The 20842-nt window shown below is 33.7% G+C and overlaps 5 protein-coding genes across 10 annotated transcripts in view; 1 reads left to right on the top strand and 4 right to left on the bottom strand.

Annotated features, from left to right (window-relative positions):
* Nucleotides 1-192: 192 nt before the first annotated feature.
* Nucleotides 193-1075, bottom strand: LOC123697779 (guided entry of tail-anchored proteins factor 1-like). The gene is made up of 2 exons (XM_045644320.1): nucleotides 736-1075; nucleotides 193-648 (listed from the first exon to the last, which is right to left on the bottom strand). Exons 1-2 carry the CDS (start codon nucleotides 820-822, stop codon nucleotides 226-228), a joined length of 510 nt encoding a protein of 169 aa, XP_045500276.1. The 5' UTR covers nucleotides 823-1075; the 3' UTR covers nucleotides 193-225.
* Nucleotides 1076-1375: 300 nt separating this feature from the next.
* On the top strand, nucleotides 1376-3412 carry LOC123697781 (glutathione S-transferase C-terminal domain-containing protein homolog). The gene has a single exon (XM_045644323.1). It carries the CDS (start codon nucleotides 1537-1539, stop codon nucleotides 3337-3339), a length of 1803 nt encoding a protein of 600 aa, XP_045500279.1. The 5' UTR covers nucleotides 1376-1536; the 3' UTR covers nucleotides 3340-3412.
* A 168-nt stretch (nucleotides 3413-3580) lies between these two features.
* LOC123697780 (1,4-alpha-glucan-branching enzyme) lies at nucleotides 3581-9532 on the bottom strand. Of its 2 annotated transcripts, none has more exons than XM_045644321.1 (14): nucleotides 9313-9532; nucleotides 8480-8649; nucleotides 8039-8256; nucleotides 7669-7813; nucleotides 7217-7307; nucleotides 6647-6856; nucleotides 6447-6518; nucleotides 6188-6359; nucleotides 5574-5783; nucleotides 5143-5314; nucleotides 4849-5033; nucleotides 4527-4664; nucleotides 4070-4183; nucleotides 3581-3912 (listed from the first exon to the last, which is right to left on the bottom strand). In XM_045644321.1, the coding sequence occupies exons 1-14, from the start codon at nucleotides 9423-9425 to the stop codon at nucleotides 3865-3867; spliced, it is 2058 nt and encodes a 685-aa protein (XP_045500277.1). In that variant the 5' UTR covers nucleotides 9426-9532; the 3' UTR covers nucleotides 3581-3864. The 2 variants fall into 2 exon arrangements, with proteins under 2 accessions (XP_045500277.1, XP_045500278.1); XM_045644322.1 differs by lacking the exon at nucleotides 9313-9532 and adding an exon at nucleotides 8793-8896 and having other exon boundaries at nucleotides 3582-3912.
* Nucleotides 9533-10165: 633 nt separating this feature from the next.
* Nucleotides 10166-10838, bottom strand: LOC123697782 (39S ribosomal protein L41, mitochondrial). Its single transcript, XM_045644324.1, has one exon. It carries the CDS (start codon nucleotides 10715-10717, stop codon nucleotides 10229-10231), a length of 489 nt encoding a protein of 162 aa, XP_045500280.1. The 5' UTR covers nucleotides 10718-10838; the 3' UTR covers nucleotides 10166-10228.
* Nucleotides 10839-12050: 1212 nt separating this feature from the next.
* LOC123697783 (NAD kinase-like) overlaps nucleotides 12051-20842 on the bottom strand; it is a 41788-nt gene continuing 32996 nt past the window's right edge. For 4 of the 5 annotated variants that reach the window (XM_045644327.1, XM_045644329.1, XM_045644325.1 and 1 more), the window contains 8 exons: nucleotides 17946-18029; nucleotides 17134-17263; nucleotides 16650-16844; nucleotides 16266-16368; nucleotides 15506-15703; nucleotides 14417-14574; nucleotides 13935-14017; nucleotides 12051-13566 (listed from right to left, as the gene is read on the bottom strand). In XM_045644327.1, the coding sequence (XP_045500283.1) occupies nucleotides 13359-13566; nucleotides 13935-14017; nucleotides 14417-14574; nucleotides 15506-15703; nucleotides 16266-16368; nucleotides 16650-16844; nucleotides 17134-17263; nucleotides 17946-18029 (1159 nt within the window). In that variant the 3' untranslated portion in view covers nucleotides 12051-13358. Of the gene's footprint in view, nucleotides 13567-13934; nucleotides 14018-14416; nucleotides 14575-15505; nucleotides 15704-16265; nucleotides 16369-16649; nucleotides 16845-17133; nucleotides 17264-17945; nucleotides 18030-19383; nucleotides 19460-20842 lie in introns of those variants that run through there. The other variant, XM_045644330.1, reaches the window with a different exon arrangement.

Consider the following 20842-nt stretch of genomic DNA (forward strand, 5'->3'; position numbering starts at 1 on the left):
GTTTATTTCTCAAACACTAGAAGACAAATGAATCAAGTCTTTTAAGAGTTCAATGAAGTTCACACATGACAGAAAGATAATTTATGAAATTTTGTGATAGGTAGACATACAAACTCAGTTTGTAATAAGAGGCCAAAGACATGCACTTTGTATGAAATGTTAGGATTTGAGAACAAATGAAAAACAATTATGTCGAAATAGTTACACTTTAATAATTACAATAAATTAAGGCACAATAGGTTTCAACAATGTCCTTATTGATATATTGGACATAATCACCCACATGTGAGTTGAGATGGCATTTGGGGTCTCGCTTGGATATTTCAATATTGTAGAAAATGGAAACAGATTTGCATGTAAAGCTACTATCGGCTCACGTCGGAAACATATCACTGAAATTATAACAATAAAAGCAATCACAGCTTGCAGGATAATATGAACTGTTCCTTTGACTGCTACGCTCTTGCTGAGTCTCGTCTGTGAATTTTCTTTCAGTTCACTTTCTAGCTTGTTTATCTTTCTTTGTAATTTGGAATATGCAGCAAACTCATCCTTCATAGAAATTTGTTTTTGTTCACTCTTTAGTGTTAATATTTCATCCCAAAGCTTGCGTTCTTCATAAGACGGTCGAGAGAAGCAGGCTACAATCTGAAATTTCAGCTTATGTAGTCAAACCAATCAAGAAACCAATACTAAATATAATTTAATTTAATTAAAATACTTTTAAACACTTACCGGTTTGACTAGAATGGGAACTAATGCACTCAGTGTACATAAAATTAAAAAGTAAATAAGGAGGAATCCATTCAAAATCTCAATCATTTTGTTTAATTAGACTGATGTTGCAATTAATTATTACAAAAATAAAAAGGAATAATGCATAAATCTTAGTTTTTTTTTTTCCTATAAATCAGCACTATCCATTCATTTGATGAAGTAAATCGCAGATATTTACTTAAAGCACAGAACTTATACAGAAGAAAAGAAATATTTTATTTCACGATGTCACTGTTTTGATCCAAATTTTGATCTTGTGGTTTTGAACTTTTGACTTTTCATTTTCAAATAATGATAGACGACAGTTGACACTAAAACCACAGATTAAAATATGTCACGGAGGATATGTGATATGTCCACAGATATGTCACAGCAGGAGCACGCTGACAGCTCAAAGTCACAAGTCAGTGTCACAAGTTCACAACTTATAGTTACTTGCTCTGTGTTACTATATTACTTGCTCTGTGCTCTTATAGTCAAAACTGGTCAAAACTCACATGTGTATAGGTAGTCAAAACTGGTCAAAACTCACATGTGTAATGTGTATTACTGAGCGCGTGTTTTAATTTTTTACTATTTAGGTACCTTTTATAATTTTAAAATAATAAAAAAATACATTTTAAAGGTAAAATATATCATTATAAATCGAGTTATAAATAAACAATAAATGACTTCTGTCTACGAACTTACGAAGTACATAAGTAACAATCATTATATATGATTATATATTTTATTTGTACACAATTATTATAGTCCAAGATGGTAAATATTTTATATTTAGAGGCCAATAGTAGTTTAGATGAATATAATACATCTTCATCACTGAAAGTGTCCATAGAATCTCTTATTACCTATTGTGTGTACAAATACTGTTCTCCCAAAGACATCGATATTAACTTTGTGCACAATAATAGAAGTAACAGTGTAAATACTTTCGATTTAAGAATTGAAAAGGGTGTTGTTGTTAACCAGCAAGATATCCCTTGGCAAGTAGCATCTTGTGTGTTCCCTGTAGTGCTATATGAGGACACGATTATAACAGGCCTGTGTGCAGTTGCGAGACATGTTTCTAAATATAGAGTCTTACCAGAGTCTACATTTGAACATCATGAAGGTTTACTAGGCTTTCGTAAAAGCTGTCTACAAGCTCCTAACGAAGTATCCATATGGACAAAGTTTTGTGAGGTTGATATTATAAAAACAGTTTCAAGTTTATTTGAAGTGACTAACCTAAATGAATTACCAGTAAATTTGGTCAAATTTGAGAATCATTTACACAAACCAGTAAGAGTACATAATATTTATAAAGTTGCAAGAAAATTAAAGAAAGATAATGAGATAAAGAATCAGAATGATGATAATGATAAAAACAATGATACAGGACAACTTGAGAAACAAAGAGCACCAAAACCAAGAAAGTGGAAATCAAATAAAAAGAAAAATGTTGAGTTAGATTGTGCTGCTAAATTAGAAAAATTGGATATAAGTCATCAATTTGCTGAAGGTCCTTTTTTAAGTCTTGCTGACATACTTTTGTTACCATCATACACTATTCTTATGAAATTATTAGGTAAAGCTATTTTTATGGAGTACCTGACACTAACATATAAATGGTATAACAATTTAGTTGATATCCCTGAAATGAAAGAAATTATGGGAGTTTTAGAGCCTTTGCATATTGAAACTTTACCTTTTGAAGAATTAACTTTACCTGAAACTGAAGATGTAAGTCTTTATCAAAAAGATCCTAAGAGACATAATCCTAGAAAGAGGCTCTTCACAAAACCTGAAGATATTGAAAGGGCTTTGAGTTCTGTTACGGAAGACTTAGAACTAACAGTTCAGGCTAATAATATGGATGATGGTGTTGATTGGGACACAATTCCTAGTGGTGCAAATCCCTCAGCAGGACATTTACCTGTTGAAAGAGTGAATAGGAAGTCACAGCAATTAGAAAACTTAACATTGGCAGTTACTGCTATGGCAAAAGAGGGAGATTTGATTGTAGACTTCTGCAGTGGCAGTGGACATTTAGGAATTCTAATAGCACACCTCTTACCAAAATGTACAGTAATTTTACTAGAAAATAAGGAAAAATCTTTATTAAGAGCTAGAAACAGAGCCCATGAGATGGGCTTAACAAATGTATACTTCTTTCAATGTAATTTAGATTTTTACATAGGGAAATTTCATATTGGTGTTGCCCTTCATGCTTGTGGTATAGCCAGCGATTTAGTGTTGGACAAATGTTTGCAAGCCAATGCTAAATTTGTTTTGTGTCCTTGTTGCTATGGCTCCCTCCATGCTACAGACAGATTAATATATCCAAGAAGTAGGAAATTCAAGAGTGTGTCAATAGACCAATATTTGTGTATTGGTCATACAGCTGATCAAACTCACAAAGAGCATCCTTTGAGTGTGAGGGGTGCAAGGTGCATGGCTATCATAGATTCTGACAGAGGTCAACTCGCTGAAGAACATGGTTATAAAGTAACTTTATCTAGGCTGAAACCATTGTCATGCACCCCTAAAAACAACTTATTGATTGGGGTGCCAAACTGAAGTAAAATACAGATGTTATATAAATGCTTTAATTATAAAATAAAATATTTTTGTACTAATCAACAAAGTCTTTTATTTCGAAAATTATAAAGCTATTAAGTATAATTTTCTACATGCATTTAATTTATTTTAGTAACATAAAAAATATTTTTTTATCAATCTTTTGACAAACAGAACAACTTGCTTATACTTAAAAATATTTATAGCAACCAATACAAGCACTATTAAACAACTAGTAATGAATATAATATATTACAGTTTATACTTTATAGGTTTATTAAATATTGGAAAACAATACAATGGCAGTTTAACTTTAAAACAATATTATTGTTATACAATACAAAAAATGGCAAGGTTGTACATATACCAGTGCAATTTTGTAATTCTATTTAGTATCCATAATATTATATAGGATATTATATATGATATTGTATTGATATTATATAGGATATTGCGATAAAAAATGTATGAATAGGTATATAGATACTTCCAGCAACTTGAAAAGATAGATCTTCTTTTAACTTTTTAATCACACTTAGCATATACAATGGCAGTGCGGCATGGAATATAAACCTGAAATAATAAAAAATAGGTACTTTATTTTATAAATATGTCGCGGCCAGTTGGTTAAATCAGCCGTTTCATAAAAAGTTTAGGTTCTTTTGTAAACCGCGCCGTTGCAAACACTAAAATAAAAGGATAGGACAAAATGATGACTCTAAAACCTCACCTGCACAGAATCATTTCTATTTCCCCAAGGAATATTCATTGTGAAATGGAACTCTCCATCAGGCTCAACCCGACCAAAACCACCATACTTTTTACTGTCCGAGCATAATACTGCCTGAAAACAGAAATATTATGCGATATTCAATTTATCTATTCTAACTAAAACATTCCTATCCAAAGATTCCAAAGTATTTTTATCCTTAGTATTGAAAGTATTTATTTTATTTTTTTATTTTATAGCATTCCATTATTTTAACCACATGCACATATACATTAACCCTACATTAACGAATAAAGTTAAATTGTGGATTCAGTTTTAATATCAGGTATAAAACAATATTATAATAAAGGTAGGCGGACTGGAGATATTTCTGTTGCAGTAATTCAGTAAATTAGCTAATTTATAAAGTATCCGGTATTTTTTTTAATTCGAAATTAACTGAAATTTTCTGCAATACCTGGTATTTTCCAGGAAGATTCACACCGACTCTGTAATCTGTGAAACTCTGATACGGGTGGAAGTTAAACACGAACAATAATCCCGCACGTTCGAACGCTATCACCTTGTCCCCTTCATGTTTACACGATACGTATCCCTGAAATTGTAAATACAAATGCGATTATAATATTTGAGCCTTAATGAAATGATGTAATGGCCCAATCGTAGAACTTTTAATAGCTTTTCACTACAAGTTTTTCTTAATAGTTAATTCGTTCAAATCTTATCTTCTTTCTTTCTTACATATAATATTATGCTATGGAAAATAATATGTTTCTCACTGGATCAGATCGCAGCCAGCCGTACTTTTCTTCCAACGCGTGCATGTCCTTATCGAACTGATTCAGGAACTTGTATTTGAGCAGATCATCGTCCACGAGATTCCACTGGCGACGCGCGTAGTGATATGATGAGTTGTTACCAGCCCGGGGGAAGTCTAACCACTCGGGATGGCCGAATTCGTTACCTGTATAATTAATGTTTAAGTATGTAAAAATGAAGAAGTAACATGAAGTGAACCAATTTTATTAATTATCCGATCAGCAGTTGTTAGGTCGGTTGAAAATATATCTCACCAATAAAATTCAGATAAGCTTCACCACCGAGTGCATGTGTGATGAGTCTTATCATACAATGTAGGGCCAAGCCGCGCTCCACCACTGGGTTGGGCTCGCTCATTATGCTCATGTGCGTATACATTTCTTTGTCCATTAGCCAGAACGCAATTGTTTTGTCACCCACTAAGGCCTGGAACATTTTCATTCGAATTTAATTAAATAGAGCGACATGAATCGCGTTAATGTTAGTTTGAAAATGAAACCTAATGAATACTAATCTAGAACAGTTTTTGTTTAATATTGGCATGCTAATAAACCAACTAACACAAACTCTACCCGGCTACTTGAAGAAATAATAATATAAAAGTAACAACATGGGTACGTCGGCTAAGATAAAGATCGATTTATGTAGCCAGAATGATCAAGTTCATATTATAATATCATAGTACCTGATCGTGACTCTCGGCATACGCGACGGTGCCCTCCTGCCAGCGTCTGTTGGTCAGAGTGTGGACAATATGGCCCATCTTCCAGTCCTCATCTTTCTCCTCCTTGAGCAACTTGATCCACATGTCCGGGATGGCCATGCCCAGCCTATAGTCGAAACCAGTGCCACCTTCCTTAACTGGACGGCCGGTTGCTGGCATGCCTGATACATCCTGTTGAATGAGAAGGTTAGAAATTTACAAATAAATAACTTAATGATTTCAAACTAAAATGACCTTTTTGATTAGGTGATAATATTGGTATAGTCATATATAAAAAATATGCACTTCTTTGAAATTAGTTTCTACAGAGAAGTACATGAAATTCTGTAGTTGCTTTTTTTATTATTAAATACGATTTTAACAATGCCAAAAAATGTTGTGTGGTTTTATGAAACCACGGTAAAAGTGAAACTTTTTTTCACACTATAGACCTTTAACTAAAAATTATCGTATTTGTACGATAATTATCGTACGTATCGTGCGTCACGCGACATGCGCTACACAGACCAAAAAGTTTGAGACGATGTAATAAAAGTTTCACTTTAAAAACTGTCCTAATACATTTTGATAATTACCTCAGCTATTGTAATGGCCCTATTATCCGCGTTGTGTACTATTTCGTTAGCTAACATAAGATATACGAGAGCCTCTGTGTCAACGTTGAGACCGTAGTACTCTTCGTAATGACCGGAGAAGCCTTCACCGATACCACGACTATGGTATAACATTGAGGTCACTCCATCGAATCTACAAGCATTTAATATCAATTACTTATAGAGTTTCTTGTGTTGATAATGTATTCATCGACTGAAAAAATACTTTATTATTCTTTACCTGAAGCCATCGAACTGATACTCTTGTTGGTACCATCGCAGATTGGAAAGTAAAAATCGTAGCACCTCAACTCTGAAAAAAATAATAATGATAGCTGTAGCCTATACCTAATAAAATAATTTTATTATTAACTTATGTCATAGTAATTTTTATTATAATGTGTACTCATACATTAATATGATTATATTGTAATCACTTACTCTGAATAATTGAACAATCGGCTGTCCCAGAGTGAGTGTGTTCCTCTTGGCCCGTCATGGAAGAAGCATGATGTGGTCCCATCAAACTCATTGAGTCCATCGAGCGTGTTCTTGGAGGCGTGCGAGTGAACAATATCTAATAAAACATATATACCCATCTCGTGAGCCTTATCTATCAGCTCCTTCAGCTCACATGGGGTTCCATACCGACTGAAAAAAAGTCATTGAATCAATGGTGTCTACTGTCTTATATCTTATAGATCACTTTTTGAAAAATTAAGTACTACTTTAAATCAATCACGTTAAGTCTCATGAGTAATGACTTCCTTTTTTTTAGGGAGGATTTCCATCTGTACAAGGTAATAATATTTTTTGGCTGGCAACTCTCATATTTACTTCTAGACTTTGCTGTACGTATAACATCAAAGGCCAATGTGTTTGTTACTATAAAAATTAAAGTGCTTTATTTGAAATTAATCAGTGTGTACGGTGTATGTAATTTTTCAGTATACTTTATACAGGATATTTTAAAATATTATCAAGTTTAAGGTAAAAGAAGTTGCATTTTACCTGCTAGCAGCAAAAAAGCTAGTTATTTGATATCCAAATGACGCATAGTAAGCATGTTCCATTATAGCCATCAATTGGATTGCATTGTATCCTGAAAGTATTATAAAATGAATATCTTTAATAAAGTCTTATAAAATTTAAAATGCTATTAACTCATAGTTACCTCTTAAAAAATATGTGTACTTCTTTATGACCTTATTTTTCAAAAAATAATTTACTATATTTACTATAGGTATACCTTTACAGAAATACGTCGAATTACGCGTGGTAGAGATAAGAAAAAGATAGCGCGTAACGGAAAAATGTACTTACACTAAATTTTTTTCCAACCCCGATAAAGAAGTTTCACTTCAATAAATAAATTAATATTCAATTTTTATTTTCGTCTATATCACAAATAAATACAAGTGAATCAAACCTAAACAGTACAATTCAAGAATACTATAATATACCTAATTGTTTTATTCTTGGTAGAACATTGTCTTTAAACTCGGTATATGTTCCAACTCGTCCCTCTGTAGTGGCAATACCCACATGGCATTCATAGATACGCAGGGATTTCGGCCTGTCCACTTTTGGGTTTTTGAATTTGTAAGGCTGAAAATATTACATGATTTACAATAATGAAGAAAGTAAGTATGTAAAAAAAGATTCTTTTAGGCATATTTTTCATACAAATATTTTTTTTCAACTATTGCCCTTGCAAAATTCAGTTATTTATTATAGTAAGTAGTTATAGTAATCAGTTCTTATAGTACGGATTGTTGATTTAAATTATTATAAAAAGATACAAATATTAAATTCTTAGATTAAATTACTTACATTACTTGGTTTATAAATGAACTGCTGATATGTAAAACCTTCATGGGGCTTCACATAGCTAGCCCATGGAGATACTCTGTACAAATGGTCATTAATAATGATCTGCACTCTACTTTGGTGTTTAAGAGGGCAAGAACCGTCACTATTGGGTGGAATATAAAGCTCCCACTTTCCAAACTCAAGTTTTTTGAAAGGATGACTCTTCGGATTCCAGCCATCTAAAAATAAATAGTTTATCATAATTATGTATATATGGCACATAAAGATAAGAAATTCTACAATTGAATAAAATAAAATAAAAAATAAAATTTTGCTTAACTATTTAGTTACATATATTTCAAAATATTTTTTTTAATATTGATGAGAATATTTAAAATCAGTCGAGTAGTTCATGAGTTTAATCGTAAAAGAAATATATTTTTATTATTTGATATGACATACTAAAGTCTCCTTGAAGATGTATGGAATGTGCACCAGGAGCCCATTCTCGCCAGGTTACAGATCCATCAGCACCAAACTGAGGTCCGTAGAACTTATAAGCCGTTGTGAAACCTTCAATTCCTCCCTCCCATGACTCCATTTTCTCCCAAATATCTCTGAAGCAAGCATATCTGAAATAATGAGTTGAAATTTATTATATTTTTCGGTAGGTATGATAAGTATTAGTAGGTACATAGTAGTTTTATTCTTATATTTTAAAGAATCACATATTTTATGAATGTGGTTAGTAACTATATTAAGTATTAACATGTACCTTTAACTATATTATCAGTTGGTTAAACACAATTAGAAAAAATCAGATAATTTCTGAAATTTTATGAATTGCCTACAATCCGCAACAACTGCAACATCAACAAAATTCTTTTGACCTTCAATTTGACATTGAAAATGTCATTCAAGCGTAAATAAATTGCCTAAAGCGCATGTATATTGTACGTGTAATAAAGCAATAAAACTATGAATAACGTTGCCTATGATTTGAAATATCTTCGTATGAGTGAGACATTAATACTACTACTAACATCTATTTTGCTTTAAATAAATAAAACTATATTTCTTAATTAATTAATTTTACAGAAAAAGATTTTCTCAGTAAAATTTATTTGTTTTTATTGGCCTTAGAAACTTCAAGCGCTAAAGCGCTGAGCTGTCAAAACGTCGTAAATACAAAACATAACCTGCAAAACTTCGTATTTCGTTATTTTAGCCGTATGTAAATACGCTTATTTTGTAGAAAAACCTCTAATTCAGTAAGTAAAAATTTGGTGACTTACCTGCGGCGTATTTCTTTTTCATAAGGCCTTAAATAACCGTCGCGTTCAAATAATTTGTCGATGTCGGGCACCGAAACGTCCATCGGGTCCATTGCTGAATAATTACCTCCCATTGCAGATAACTATAGTTGTATAGATTGAGTATTTTCTAACGAGTCTATGCGCACGCGCCACACTAGTCACTACCGCGGGAAGCGATAAATATCTTTTAAATGAGAATTGCTCAGATGAAATGAAGAGTAAATAATATAAACTGATAAATTATTACTGAAGGTGAAAGATCAAACAGGCTTATCCTGATATACCTTCAATATATTATAAAGGTCAATATTACTTGATAAAGTTTAAAATTTATAATAGGTATATCTACCTCATTTTATTTAACATTTACTTTAACTTTTAAAGGAAAATAATTTGATAGAAACATACCTACTTAGGTAAATAAATGAAAATAATTTTCAAAAAAAAAAAAAATTTAGATACCTACCTATTCATCTTTATTTCTTTTTCCAGCACTTCATTTTGCCATTTCTATATTATAGACCTATGTTTTTCTTAAACTTCTGATTCAAATTGTCCCACTATAAATTCTCTTCTCTGTGAATAATAAGTTTAATCACTTTAGTTGTAAACACTAAAGTTTGATGATACTAATTATAATGAAGAAATAAGAAAAGAACATTAGGTAATTTCTATCTCAGGTATTTTCACACAAAAAATATCTGCACACTAAATATACCAGATTTGAGTTCTGAATTTACTCTGTAGCAACAAATATAAAATTATATAAAAATAATTACCTATGATAAATGCATTTTTTATTCATGATTTTAAGGTATAAATAAATCAACAATAACCTAAACACATTAACTTTATTACACTAGTTTAAAGACTACTTCTTTACAAAATAAACTGGCTAAAAGATATCAGAACCAGTTCTCTTTGCTTGGGCTACGGCTTCTTCAGGTGTTAATTTCTCCTCAGCAGATGGTTCAAGAGGCAGACCATTTTCATCCAACTTGCCTTCTTTATAGTCTATAACTATCTTCTTGGTATAAATGGCATCAAAGAGCTGTTGTGATGTAAACTCACTCTGTACTACGTCCTCTGTCTTATACGATACATAGGGCTTCAAAGTGCAGTCTTTTAGGTCAGGAACAATCAATTCTGGTATCATTTCTGGTACGCTCACAAATTTTCCATTTAATTCGTAACCAGTGTCGCGTACTCCGCGCTTATCGATTGGAAGCTGTCGGTTGGAACCCATTTGTTGCATTTTGTGGATCTTCGAACCTCTTTTGTTTGGTATAACAAATTTTCTGAAATTTCTTTTACCTTCTCTCGGTGCTGTGAGGGATATGCCCCTTTTTGATATGAAATTAATCAGTGGAATAATTTTAGACATTTTTTTCGATAGTTCTTATTCTACTTTACCAAATGTTAATCGTCGTTCTTATTGATATTTTCATCACCGAATTAAAAACCTTTCCAATTTTAGGTTATGTTTGAGATATTATGGTGTCAATGTCAAATTTAACCGCTGTCAAAATGACGTCTACAGAGTACAGATAGTTATAAAATCTGCATAAATCGGTACTCAATCGATATTTTATGCTGCTGCACACAGCTGCTGCATATATTTTGAAGTTCTATATGACTTTTTCTGCATCTCATAGAATGCCGTTTTTGCATCTCATAGAATCTTAGATCATTAAGTAATGGATAACACTCGCAGGCGTTTCCCCTTTTGCCGAGGTATAAGATTATTCGAATCGAAAAATCTTATGCTTTCATAAAAACTACTTGCGCAATCGATTACAACCACTCTGCGTATTCGTAAAACATCGAAAGGACGTCTGCGAGTGCTCCGCTAAAAATGCCGTTTTGCACTGTCAAGTCTTGCAGAAGCAATTTATTTTTTGAACGTACATTTCTAATTAAATGCAATTTCTAATAATCGTCGATGGATCGTTTAGCGATATGATCAAGACAAATAATCGAGTCATGTTTACTCGATCATTGATGCGGCCCCACGAGACTATCCTGGAAAGAAAATATACAAATTTAATCTTAAAAGATAAAGTTGAATTTAGAACGCGATATTGAACCGCCTCCCCACGAGACAACTTGGAATGAAATACAAATTTAATCTTTATGAAATTAAGGATAGAGTTGAACTTAAAAACTCGTCGCTTAAAAGGTCGTAAATTTTTACGACTTTCGTGACACAAATTATTTTTATGAATGTGTGATTGTATTTCAATAGTGTGAGTTACCCTCCCCGCACCAAAATCAGCAGAAAGTTTAGTTAGAACATTTGCCAGCGTACTCCATCCATTACTTAATGATCTAAGCATAGAATAATTGAAATTGTCAATAACTTTAAGTTTTTGGGAAATGGACTAGAATTTTTTCTAAACACTAGCTAGAGCTTAGTGAAATGAGGAGGAGATTATTACGCATACGAATGCGAATATGTATAGTTTATGACCTTTTTTGTTTGACGAGTTCAATTTGGGAAGCGGGGGGTGTCATGCCTTGAAACCAAACAAAAACAGCAGTGCTCTTACACTACACATCTTTTAACAGTTAACCAAATGTCATCCCATTCGATTCAGTGGTAGTGGTTTAGGCGGGAAGAGATATACAGACCGGTTACTTTTGCATTTGTAATATTGGTAAGGATTTGAATGAAATTGGGGAGAGGGACAAGGAGGAATTGAAATAAAATCACTGTGTATAAACAAATTTGTATAATCCAAAAACAAATTTATTTTTCTTCAAGTAATGATTGAATAAGAAAATGTTATTTATTTTATTATTGTTATCTACCACAAACCAGAATCATTTAATAGAAATGCGGAAGTTTCTGTAGAACAAAATATTTAAACTAATCTTTCATAGACATACCTACCTAGTTTTTGTAACATTATTTGATGAATAGAACTAGTTGCGGGTTGCAGCCGAGAACGAGAAATAAACATTAATAAAAATAAAACTATAAAATCAAAAATCATCAATTTAATTACAAGTCTGTGGTAGATAAGAACAATTATTTTGTACAATTTTCATGAAAACATCATTATTTAAATAAATAATATATTCTATTAATGTATCCTCCATACTAATATTTATCTGTCCCATTTGTGCTACATATCTCAACATTTGTCCTTGGCACATAGTTTTACATACATAATCAAAGCACCGCTACCACCATATAGTGTCATGTTACATTATAGCCATTTAAACTTGAGCCTGTACATAATATATTATGTATTTATCATTTATACGAAAAGGCAAAACAAAATCGTAAATCGTTCCATTTTTATTATTATATAATAAATTTATTTTTCAAAACACAAAAACGAAAAATATAACTTCTCATAGACAATTGTACGTGATCAATAAGATTGTAAGTATTATGAGTTTGAGATTGTAAGTATTTGAAGTCATAGAAAAGCATTTTTCATTCAAGTTCCAATCAATAAAATAATTGCCTAGGGGAATGTCATGTAATATAAAGTTGAACACAAGATGTTGTATTCATTATATTTTATCCATCACAATGATACTATTGCACAATAATAGCGCTTAAAACACTAACACGGGTTTCATTATTTCAATAATTAAAATCCGATAAAAGATCATGTAAAATTTATCGTACATTTTACAATATAATAAAGATAAAAAGTCATTTAATACCTTCAGCAACCTTACAAACGATTTATTTAAAACCGGTAATCTAAAAATCGATGAAAAATATCGATAATAGCTAAAAAACAGTTGACAGTCTTCACATTGAATTTCATAGCGTGTAAACCTGCAACTCCACAAACATACCACAATTTGAACGAACATTGTAATTTACGTAAAATTTGATTTAAATAATATGCGTCAAATCAATCACAACAATATAATAATAAGTGCATCCGTAATCTTACAATTACATTTAAATTTAAAATCACACGTTTAAAACGAAAGCGCGCGAAAACAAAACCATAGACTATCACAAGTTCGATAGAGCGTCAAACATAAAGGCACACTGGTCACGTGTCGGCGGGCCGCTCGTCGTGGTTGTCGATCTCGTCGAGCGTGTCGCTGGAGGACTGCGTGACGTCACTGAGCTCGTCCATCTGCTTCTGCTTCTTGCGCACGTTCCAGTGCAGGCACTCGGCGAGCGAGTCGAACCAGTCCGAGATCTGGTCCAGCGCGCATATCGACGGCACCGGGTACACTGACGTGGTCACGTATAGACTGTGAAATGGAACGTTAGTTTTTTATAATGCTTTTTTTAAATATTTATTATTGAAGTGAAATTTCTTTAGGCGCGTTGAGAGTAAAATTTCAAGGTCGCGTCTTGGCAATACCGTCACGTCATAGAGTAAGGCGACGATTTTGGTATCTTTGAATCTTCCCAAAGAAGTTTCACTTCTGAAACGTGTGCTCAGTCTTTTTATTGATAGGTAGGTAAACATTTGGCCGCTGTTTCACCTGATCGTAAGTGACAACGAGTCTTAAGTTGCAGAATGTTTACCTAGAAAGTGCCTTTTATGTTTTTGAAACAATGATGTAATAAAGACTCTAACTTGTCTTTGCATTTTTAAAATTAATTATTGTATTACCTATCACCATGTTGGAGCGCTTGTCTATTCCTGCCATCGAAGGACACCCACATTGCATTCCGAGCATCAGGACACAGCGAAATCTAGAAATAACCATATTTATTTTTTTAAATATATGAAAAACAATCACACAAACAGAAATAAAACTAAATTTGCAGCATAAACGGCTGTATCTTTTGATAGCGTTCGCTTATAGTTTTAAACAACTTCAAGGGCCAGCAGACTTAAGAAAAGAGAAGGGTCTTGATGCTATACGGGTTCCGTTATCCTTTTGTGGTTCGGAAACCTTAAAGTTAATCTATACTAATATTATAAAGCTGAAGAGTTTGTTTGAACGCCCTAATCTCAATAACTACTGGTCCGATTTGAAAAATTCTTTCGATGTCAGATAGCTCATTTTTCGAGGAAGGCTATATATCATTACGCTAAGACAGGAGGACCATGCGAGTGAAACCGGGACGCGCAGCTAGTAAAACACGCACCTTGAGCTCAACGCCCGCGGGCACGACGATCGGTCGGAAGGAGAGCGAGTGCGGGCAGATGGGCGTCACCATGATGGCGGGCACGGACGGGTGGATCATGCTCGCGCCCGCCGCCACCGCGTACGCAGTGCTGCCCGTCGGCGTTGATACTATGAGCCCTGCCCAATTATTTAGAATAGAATAAAAAAAAAATGAAATAAATTTATTTGTCCAATTTATGTTTTACAATTAATGTACGACAGTGGGTCCCAAACTAAGCGAAATACTTGTGTCTTGGGACCCTGAGTTGCGCTTCTTGGTTATATACATAATATGTTATGGACAGTAGAAAGTTAACAAGTAGGTAAATAATCTAATGTAATGGAAGTTAATACAATTTATAAAAGAAAAACACAAAGTACATTATTTTGCGGTTTGCATCACGCGTGTTCGTGATAGAGTGTGTGTGTTTACGTCTGTGTATGTGTGTGTTTACGCGTGTGTGTGTATAGTATTCATTTATTCGTGGCAAACAAGAAATACATACAAACTGTTATTTAACTGTTATTGATGTGCTTAAAATATTATAAATACGAATGTTTGTATATTTGTTACTCCTTCACGCAGAAACTGCTGAACCGATTTTTATGAAATTTGGCACACATATATATAGGGTAACTTGGATTAACATATAGCATAGTTCTTAATAATGTATGTGTTACAATTTTTTTTATCAGAATCGTGAAAACTATTATCAGTAACAACTTTATATTATACTAGATAATAAAAGCGTTTTTACTATCACTAAAGCGATATTTGCAATTGCATTACGAAAAAAATCCCATAACAAAGTATCGTTTGAATTAACTCTCTTAACTGAACCATCGTCTTTCTACCAAGTTTTTTTTAACTTTATATAGCTATTTAAATGAAAGATCCAAACAACAACAAAAAAATGTCCCCTTGCACAGAGGTAATATGTTTCCCGTCCAAGAACTATGTTTGACAAGTATGGAGAAGGCCCTTTGTCCACAACAAATAAGTTTTTTTTAAATTCCCCCTTAACCTCTTGCTGGCTGTTTAAAAACTGTCAAATAAAAAAAAACTCACCGTCCCCTTGCACAGACGTAATATGTTTCCCGTCCAAGAACAGATCTATGTTCGACAAGTACGGAGAAGGCCCTCTGTCAACCACCACTTCGTTTAGCACCAGGATAGTTGTGGGTTTCTTCTTGTTCTTGTTGTCTTCCGTGCTCTTCCTTAGCACCACGCACTGGAGACGCGACCGGAGCGTTAGGGCTGCGTGACCTGGAAAAATTATGATGTTATATCCATACTAATATTATAAATGCGAAAGTAACTCTGTCTGTCTGTTACTCAATCACGCCTTAACTACTTAAAAATTACTGTAGAGCGAATGGGTGAGGAGCGAGGTCTGAAGAGAGCATACTTGGGTCGTCCGTCGGGCCGACGGCCAGTTGGTCGACCCAAGTATCGCTGGCGCGATCAAGTGGAGAGGGACCTGAGTAAGCTAATGCCAATGACAATTGGCAAGAGACCGCTCAGGACCGGGGAAGGTGGAGAGTTCTCGTCTCGGAGGCCAAGACCCACTTCGGGGTTTCAGCGCCACAGGAGTAGTAGTAGTAGTAGTAACTAATGGTATTTGGATGCTTTTAGGTGTCTATAATATGTAGGAATTTTATAAATTAAATGTGCTGACTGTTATGATATTCAAATTTAAATATGATAGGAAAAAAAAAAACAAGATTGGCAAAAAATTGTTTTCCTTCTTTAAAAGCATATAAACATAATATGTATTAGATGTTTGAATACTGCAAGCAAGATTCAATAAAATTCATAAAAAACATACCTTCTAGCACATTCATAACTTGCTCCTGGAAATTGTTGAATTCGAATGGGGTGAGGAACCCTAACGAACCCAAGTGGAATGCCATAACAGGAGGGACCGATTGCTGAAAACAAATAAAATATACTTTTTTACTAAATTCCAAAGCAGAACAAAAAATTTGCATATCAAAATGGACAAATAGTACAAAAATTGTCTGTATATGCATTTATTATTTTCATATATTATGCTTATGAATTAGGTAAAATTGTCGTTTTATTTTAACTTTCTTTTTATTATTAATCATCTTAAAATATTTATGAAATTAATCTTTTAATTAGATAGCACTTTTCCTGCACAAAATTTTCAAAAAAAAAAAAAAAAAATTAATTTTTTCGCAAAACCTACCTGGAACAGCGAGCTAGCATGCAGCAGCGTGCCATCACCACCGAGGCATATGATGAAGTCGATCTTATCCGTCAGGTCGTCCGTGCCCGCTCGGAAGGTCATCAAGCGCTCTTTGACTGCATTGAAGTTCCCGTACTCTGAGAGTATGCGGTCCTCGAGGACGGACGCCTCGACGAACACTACCATGCTCTTGTCCTGGAATACGATGGGATAGGTAAATTAATTAAGAAGCTATGCAATATAAATTTATAAAGGATAGAAAAAATTCGATCACGAGGCGGGACTTGAACCCGCATCCTTCGCGCCATTCCGGGGCGGATGCCTAACCAACTCAGCCACTCGTGACCCGCCTGAGCAATCGAATTTATTCTATCCATCGATTTTTTCTATCCTTTATAAATTTATATTTATAAAGCATTTGAATGCCATAAAAACCAAAAAATATAAATTCAGCTATGCAATAGCTTAAAAAAAAATTACTCACATTTACAAGCCAATGTACGAGCTGTACAAACGGCGTGATGATGGTGGCGTCATGTATCTTCTTGATCACGAGCACCGTGAGCGGCGGCTTGTACCACGTGAGCCTCTGCGACGCGGGGTCCTGGATCTGCCTGTAAGTGTCCAATGGAACGCGTACATTGATGGGTTGCTATGTGTTGCTGTGGTAGTGATGTAGAGATATGGGGTAATGTATTTTGATGCGGTATTGTGAGCATTCAATGGAATTATAATCAGGTGTTGTCATTGAGTTAATATGTATAGTACATAATATTAACTCAATGGGTGTTGTAGTCGTTTTTACGAAGTTCTTTGTAGAATATATTTAAGAAATTGGTAAACATATTATTTTTCAAAACTAATGGAACTTTTGCTAAGGCTTATAACATTAATTAGATTTATCAGTGATAGAGTACTATTATATAATATGTATACTGTGGTAATAGACTAAGTAGTTAAAATAAATCCAGCCGTATCGAAGACTTTTGTTGACTGGTCTCTATTTAATAATTGTTATTTTGTTGCAGGTACAAAATGTGCTTAGTCATATTACAAATTAATAATTATGTATGATTTGTAAATGTATTCAAGTACTTTACGTATGAACTCTTCAAAACTACAAACAACAGCTATTTATAGAGTTGATGGGAGAGACAAAATACATAGTTGCGGAGACAAAAGTTGCTCTTGCGCGCTAACTCTAAGGCCTCATCAATGAAATTTAAGATAATAATTGAACAAAATAACGAGTTGTGAGCATTTTGAAAGTAGTTTTTCATGTAAATGGATACTTACATAACCATTGCAGAGTTCTTCATTATTCTGCCACATGGTCCAAATTGCTGTATCGGGGACGGCGCATTCAGGGACCTCGTCCGCCTGTAAAAAACAAAATAACGAACATTAACATAAAAATATACAATATAATACATCTACATAATATGCATCCCAGCTCAGCCACGGTATACTTTTTCAAATCATTTACAAGTTTTTCAAATTCAAGCAGAGACAAATACACCAACCAAAATAGTCGAACTTTTTAAACATAAATAAAAGATTATTTACTGGCTCTTAGACTATTGTTATCTGGCTTTACACTTGCGTGCACCTTCATGACACCATCGCTCGTTAGCTGTTCCTAACAAAAAGTCATCCACTATTTCACCCCCTTCCAGAGACATACAGTATCATAGAGATAGTAACTTTCGTATTTATAACATTAGTAATACTCCTATATGTAGTAAATCAGCATTACGTTAACTATATAGGGCTGCGAAATGACGATAGGGATTTTGAAAACCTATATATCGCGATCAATACATTATAGAAGATACATTGGTCAGTTGATCGTTATATAATATCTATATACATATATAAAACTCAACGGTGGCTGATATAGTGATCTATCAACGCACAGCCCAAACCACTGGACGTATCGGGCTGAAATTTGGCATGCAGGTAGATGTCATAACGTAGGCGTCCCCTAAGAAAGGATTTTAGAAAATTCATCTCCTAATGGGGTAAAATGGGGGATGAAAACTTATACCATGAAAATTTATCTTTTCCACGCAAGCGAAGCTTCGGGCAACAGCTAGTTGAAAAATATGATGATACGATTGAGTAATGTCGCTTATTATTTGTTATATAAGAACATTATAAGGAATACAATAATTGTAATGGTCACGCTTATTTCATTAGCATATCCGGCAAAAGCAAAAAGTAGCCTTGCGAACGTTGGAAGCATCGAGAATTTCCCAGTTACATAATTTTCCTTTATTCGGCCACTTTTTGTTTCTCACAGTCATCACTAAATAGTAGGTAAAATAGGTATAATTAATCTAGTTATTAAATTACTGTATTCTAATGAATTTACGTACTGTGTGTGGATTTAATCAAGGAAAATATAAATATATTATTTTCAGATGAGTTCTCTTCAGACTTAACAACTAATTATGGTAGTGCTTTTTAACTCAAATGAATATTGTGTTAGCTCTTTAACACATCCTGCAACAAACATTAAACGACAAAAAATCGCCGTTTAAACTTATTAAGAGCTCTTAGTAGGTGAAAACGGAAAAATGGACTGTTTTCTATGAGTTTTTTCGCACTGAAATTTCTAATATGTATCACAGAACGTATGTGTTATGGGATGACTGTTTCCAAAACACGATTGGAATAAAACTGAATTTTCGCTGACCGCCTAACACCCCTTAATTTAAATCAATAAATTTACCTGAATGCGACGCAACTCTGTATACTACAATACAAGTACCACTCCGAATTGACACTACGTCCCCTGACCGTTTTACTGCGTATGTATCCAGCGAATACATTAATAACAAACAGGTTGTTTATCAAAACGATTCAAATATTCATTAGTTTAATTTATGAGTTCAAGCATGTGATATACAACAATATAAAATAGAGAACGCTATAACTTCGTTATTTTCAGCAGTAACAACTTCTAGCTCTATGTTAAGAATTAGAGCCAGCGCGCACGAGCAACTTTGTCTCCGCAACTATTTTGTCTCTCCCATCAATTTGTATTGGGAGTTGCGTCGCTACGTACGCGCACTTTCATACTAGCCCATGGCTGGAGAGACAAAATAGTTGCGGAGACAAAATAGTTGCGGAGACAAAGTTGCTCGTGCGCGCTGGCTCTTAGATAGCTCTCTCACTAAGAGCAACTTTTTTCTCCGCAACTATTTTGTCTCTCCCGTCAACTCTATAGGAAGTTGCGTCGCTACGTGCGCGCACTTTCTTACTAGCCCATAGAGTTGATGGGAGAGACAAAATAGTTGCGGAGACAAAAGTTGCTCTTGCGCGCTAGCTCTAAAACTACACGCAAAAGCGAATAAAATCTACAGTTTTATGTTTTGTAAACATCATCAGGCGGTTGCGCAAACCGGAATCACATACAATTATTGTATGTAGCAGGTAATGACTTTAGCAATTTCCGAGCATACTGTACATAAGAACGCTCTCCACTTGAAGTGGGCATTGCATTAACCTATCTGACCTTGCCTAAGTTAAACACCAACACACGCTACTGGGTGAAATTCGTATGACGTATATTTAACTAGCTGTGGCCCACGGTTTTACCCGCTTTTCTCCGATCCTTTTGGTCTTAGCGTGATGATAACTATTTAACACTGAAAGAATTTTTTCAAATCGGACCAGTATTTCCTGAGATAAGCGCGTTCAAGTAAACAAACAAAATTTACAGATTTATTATATTAGTACAAATACTGAAATTGAAACAAAGCTTGAGTGATAGCAACATCGAATTAAATATAAGATCTATCTCATACTTCGCACAATAATTTTTGTATTAAACTTGATTTATTTAATTGCACAATATTAATAACAATAATTAAAGTAAACACTACTAATTGTAATTTGTTAGCTACTTACTGTAATCAATTGTTTAATAAGATTTAATCACAAGTAGCGATAAATTAAAACAAAGGTGTCATCGTGAACAATATAGAGCCTCGTTTGTTAATATTCAATGTTGATATGTAATCATCATAAATAAATATTATATTCTTACTCGTAAGCAAAACCAACAAGTATATTAACATACATACTCTAAGGTATAAACTAACTATTTGTTAATTAACGAGGGTTCTTTGTATTAGATAAACATGATTTTTGGTTCTATTTATCAAAATATCCTTGTTATTATGAGC

The sequence above is a fragment of the Colias croceus genome, chromosome 15, assembly GCF_905220415.1.
Source record: "Colias croceus chromosome 15, ilColCroc2.1".
Lineage (NCBI taxonomy): Eukaryota > Metazoa > Arthropoda > Insecta > Lepidoptera > Pieridae > Colias > Colias croceus.

What these genes read in the sequence shown, in the direction of transcription:
- LOC123697779 (XM_045644320.1), bottom strand. Translation starts at nt 822, where the DNA reads ATGATTGAGATTTTGAATGGATTCCTCCTTATTTACTTTTTAATTTTA. An exon ending in TTCCCATTCTAGTCAAACCG is followed by an intron (nt 649 to 735) that starts GTAAGTGTTTAA and finishes CTGAAATTTCAG; the next exon opens with ATTGTAGCCTGCTTCTCTCG.
- LOC123697780 (XM_045644321.1), bottom strand. Translation starts at nt 9,425, where the DNA reads ATGGGAGGTAATTATTCAGCAATGGACCCGATGGACGTTTCGGTGCCC. An exon ending in CGATTGTTCAATTATTCAGA is followed by an intron (nt 6,519 to 6,646) that starts GTAAGTGATTAC and finishes TATTTTTTTCAG; the next exon opens with AGTTGAGGTGCTACGATTTT. An exon ending in GCTGGCTGCGATCTGATCCA is followed by an intron (nt 4,665 to 4,848) that starts GTGAGAAACATA and finishes TTACAATTTCAG; the next exon opens with GGATACGTATCGTGTAAACA.
- LOC123697781 (XM_045644323.1), top strand. Translation starts at nt 1,537, where the DNA reads ATGGTAAATATTTTATATTTAGAGGCCAATAGTAGTTTAGATGAATAT.
- LOC123697782 (XM_045644324.1), bottom strand. Translation starts at nt 10,717, where the DNA reads ATGTCTAAAATTATTCCACTGATTAATTTCATATCAAAAAGGGGCATA.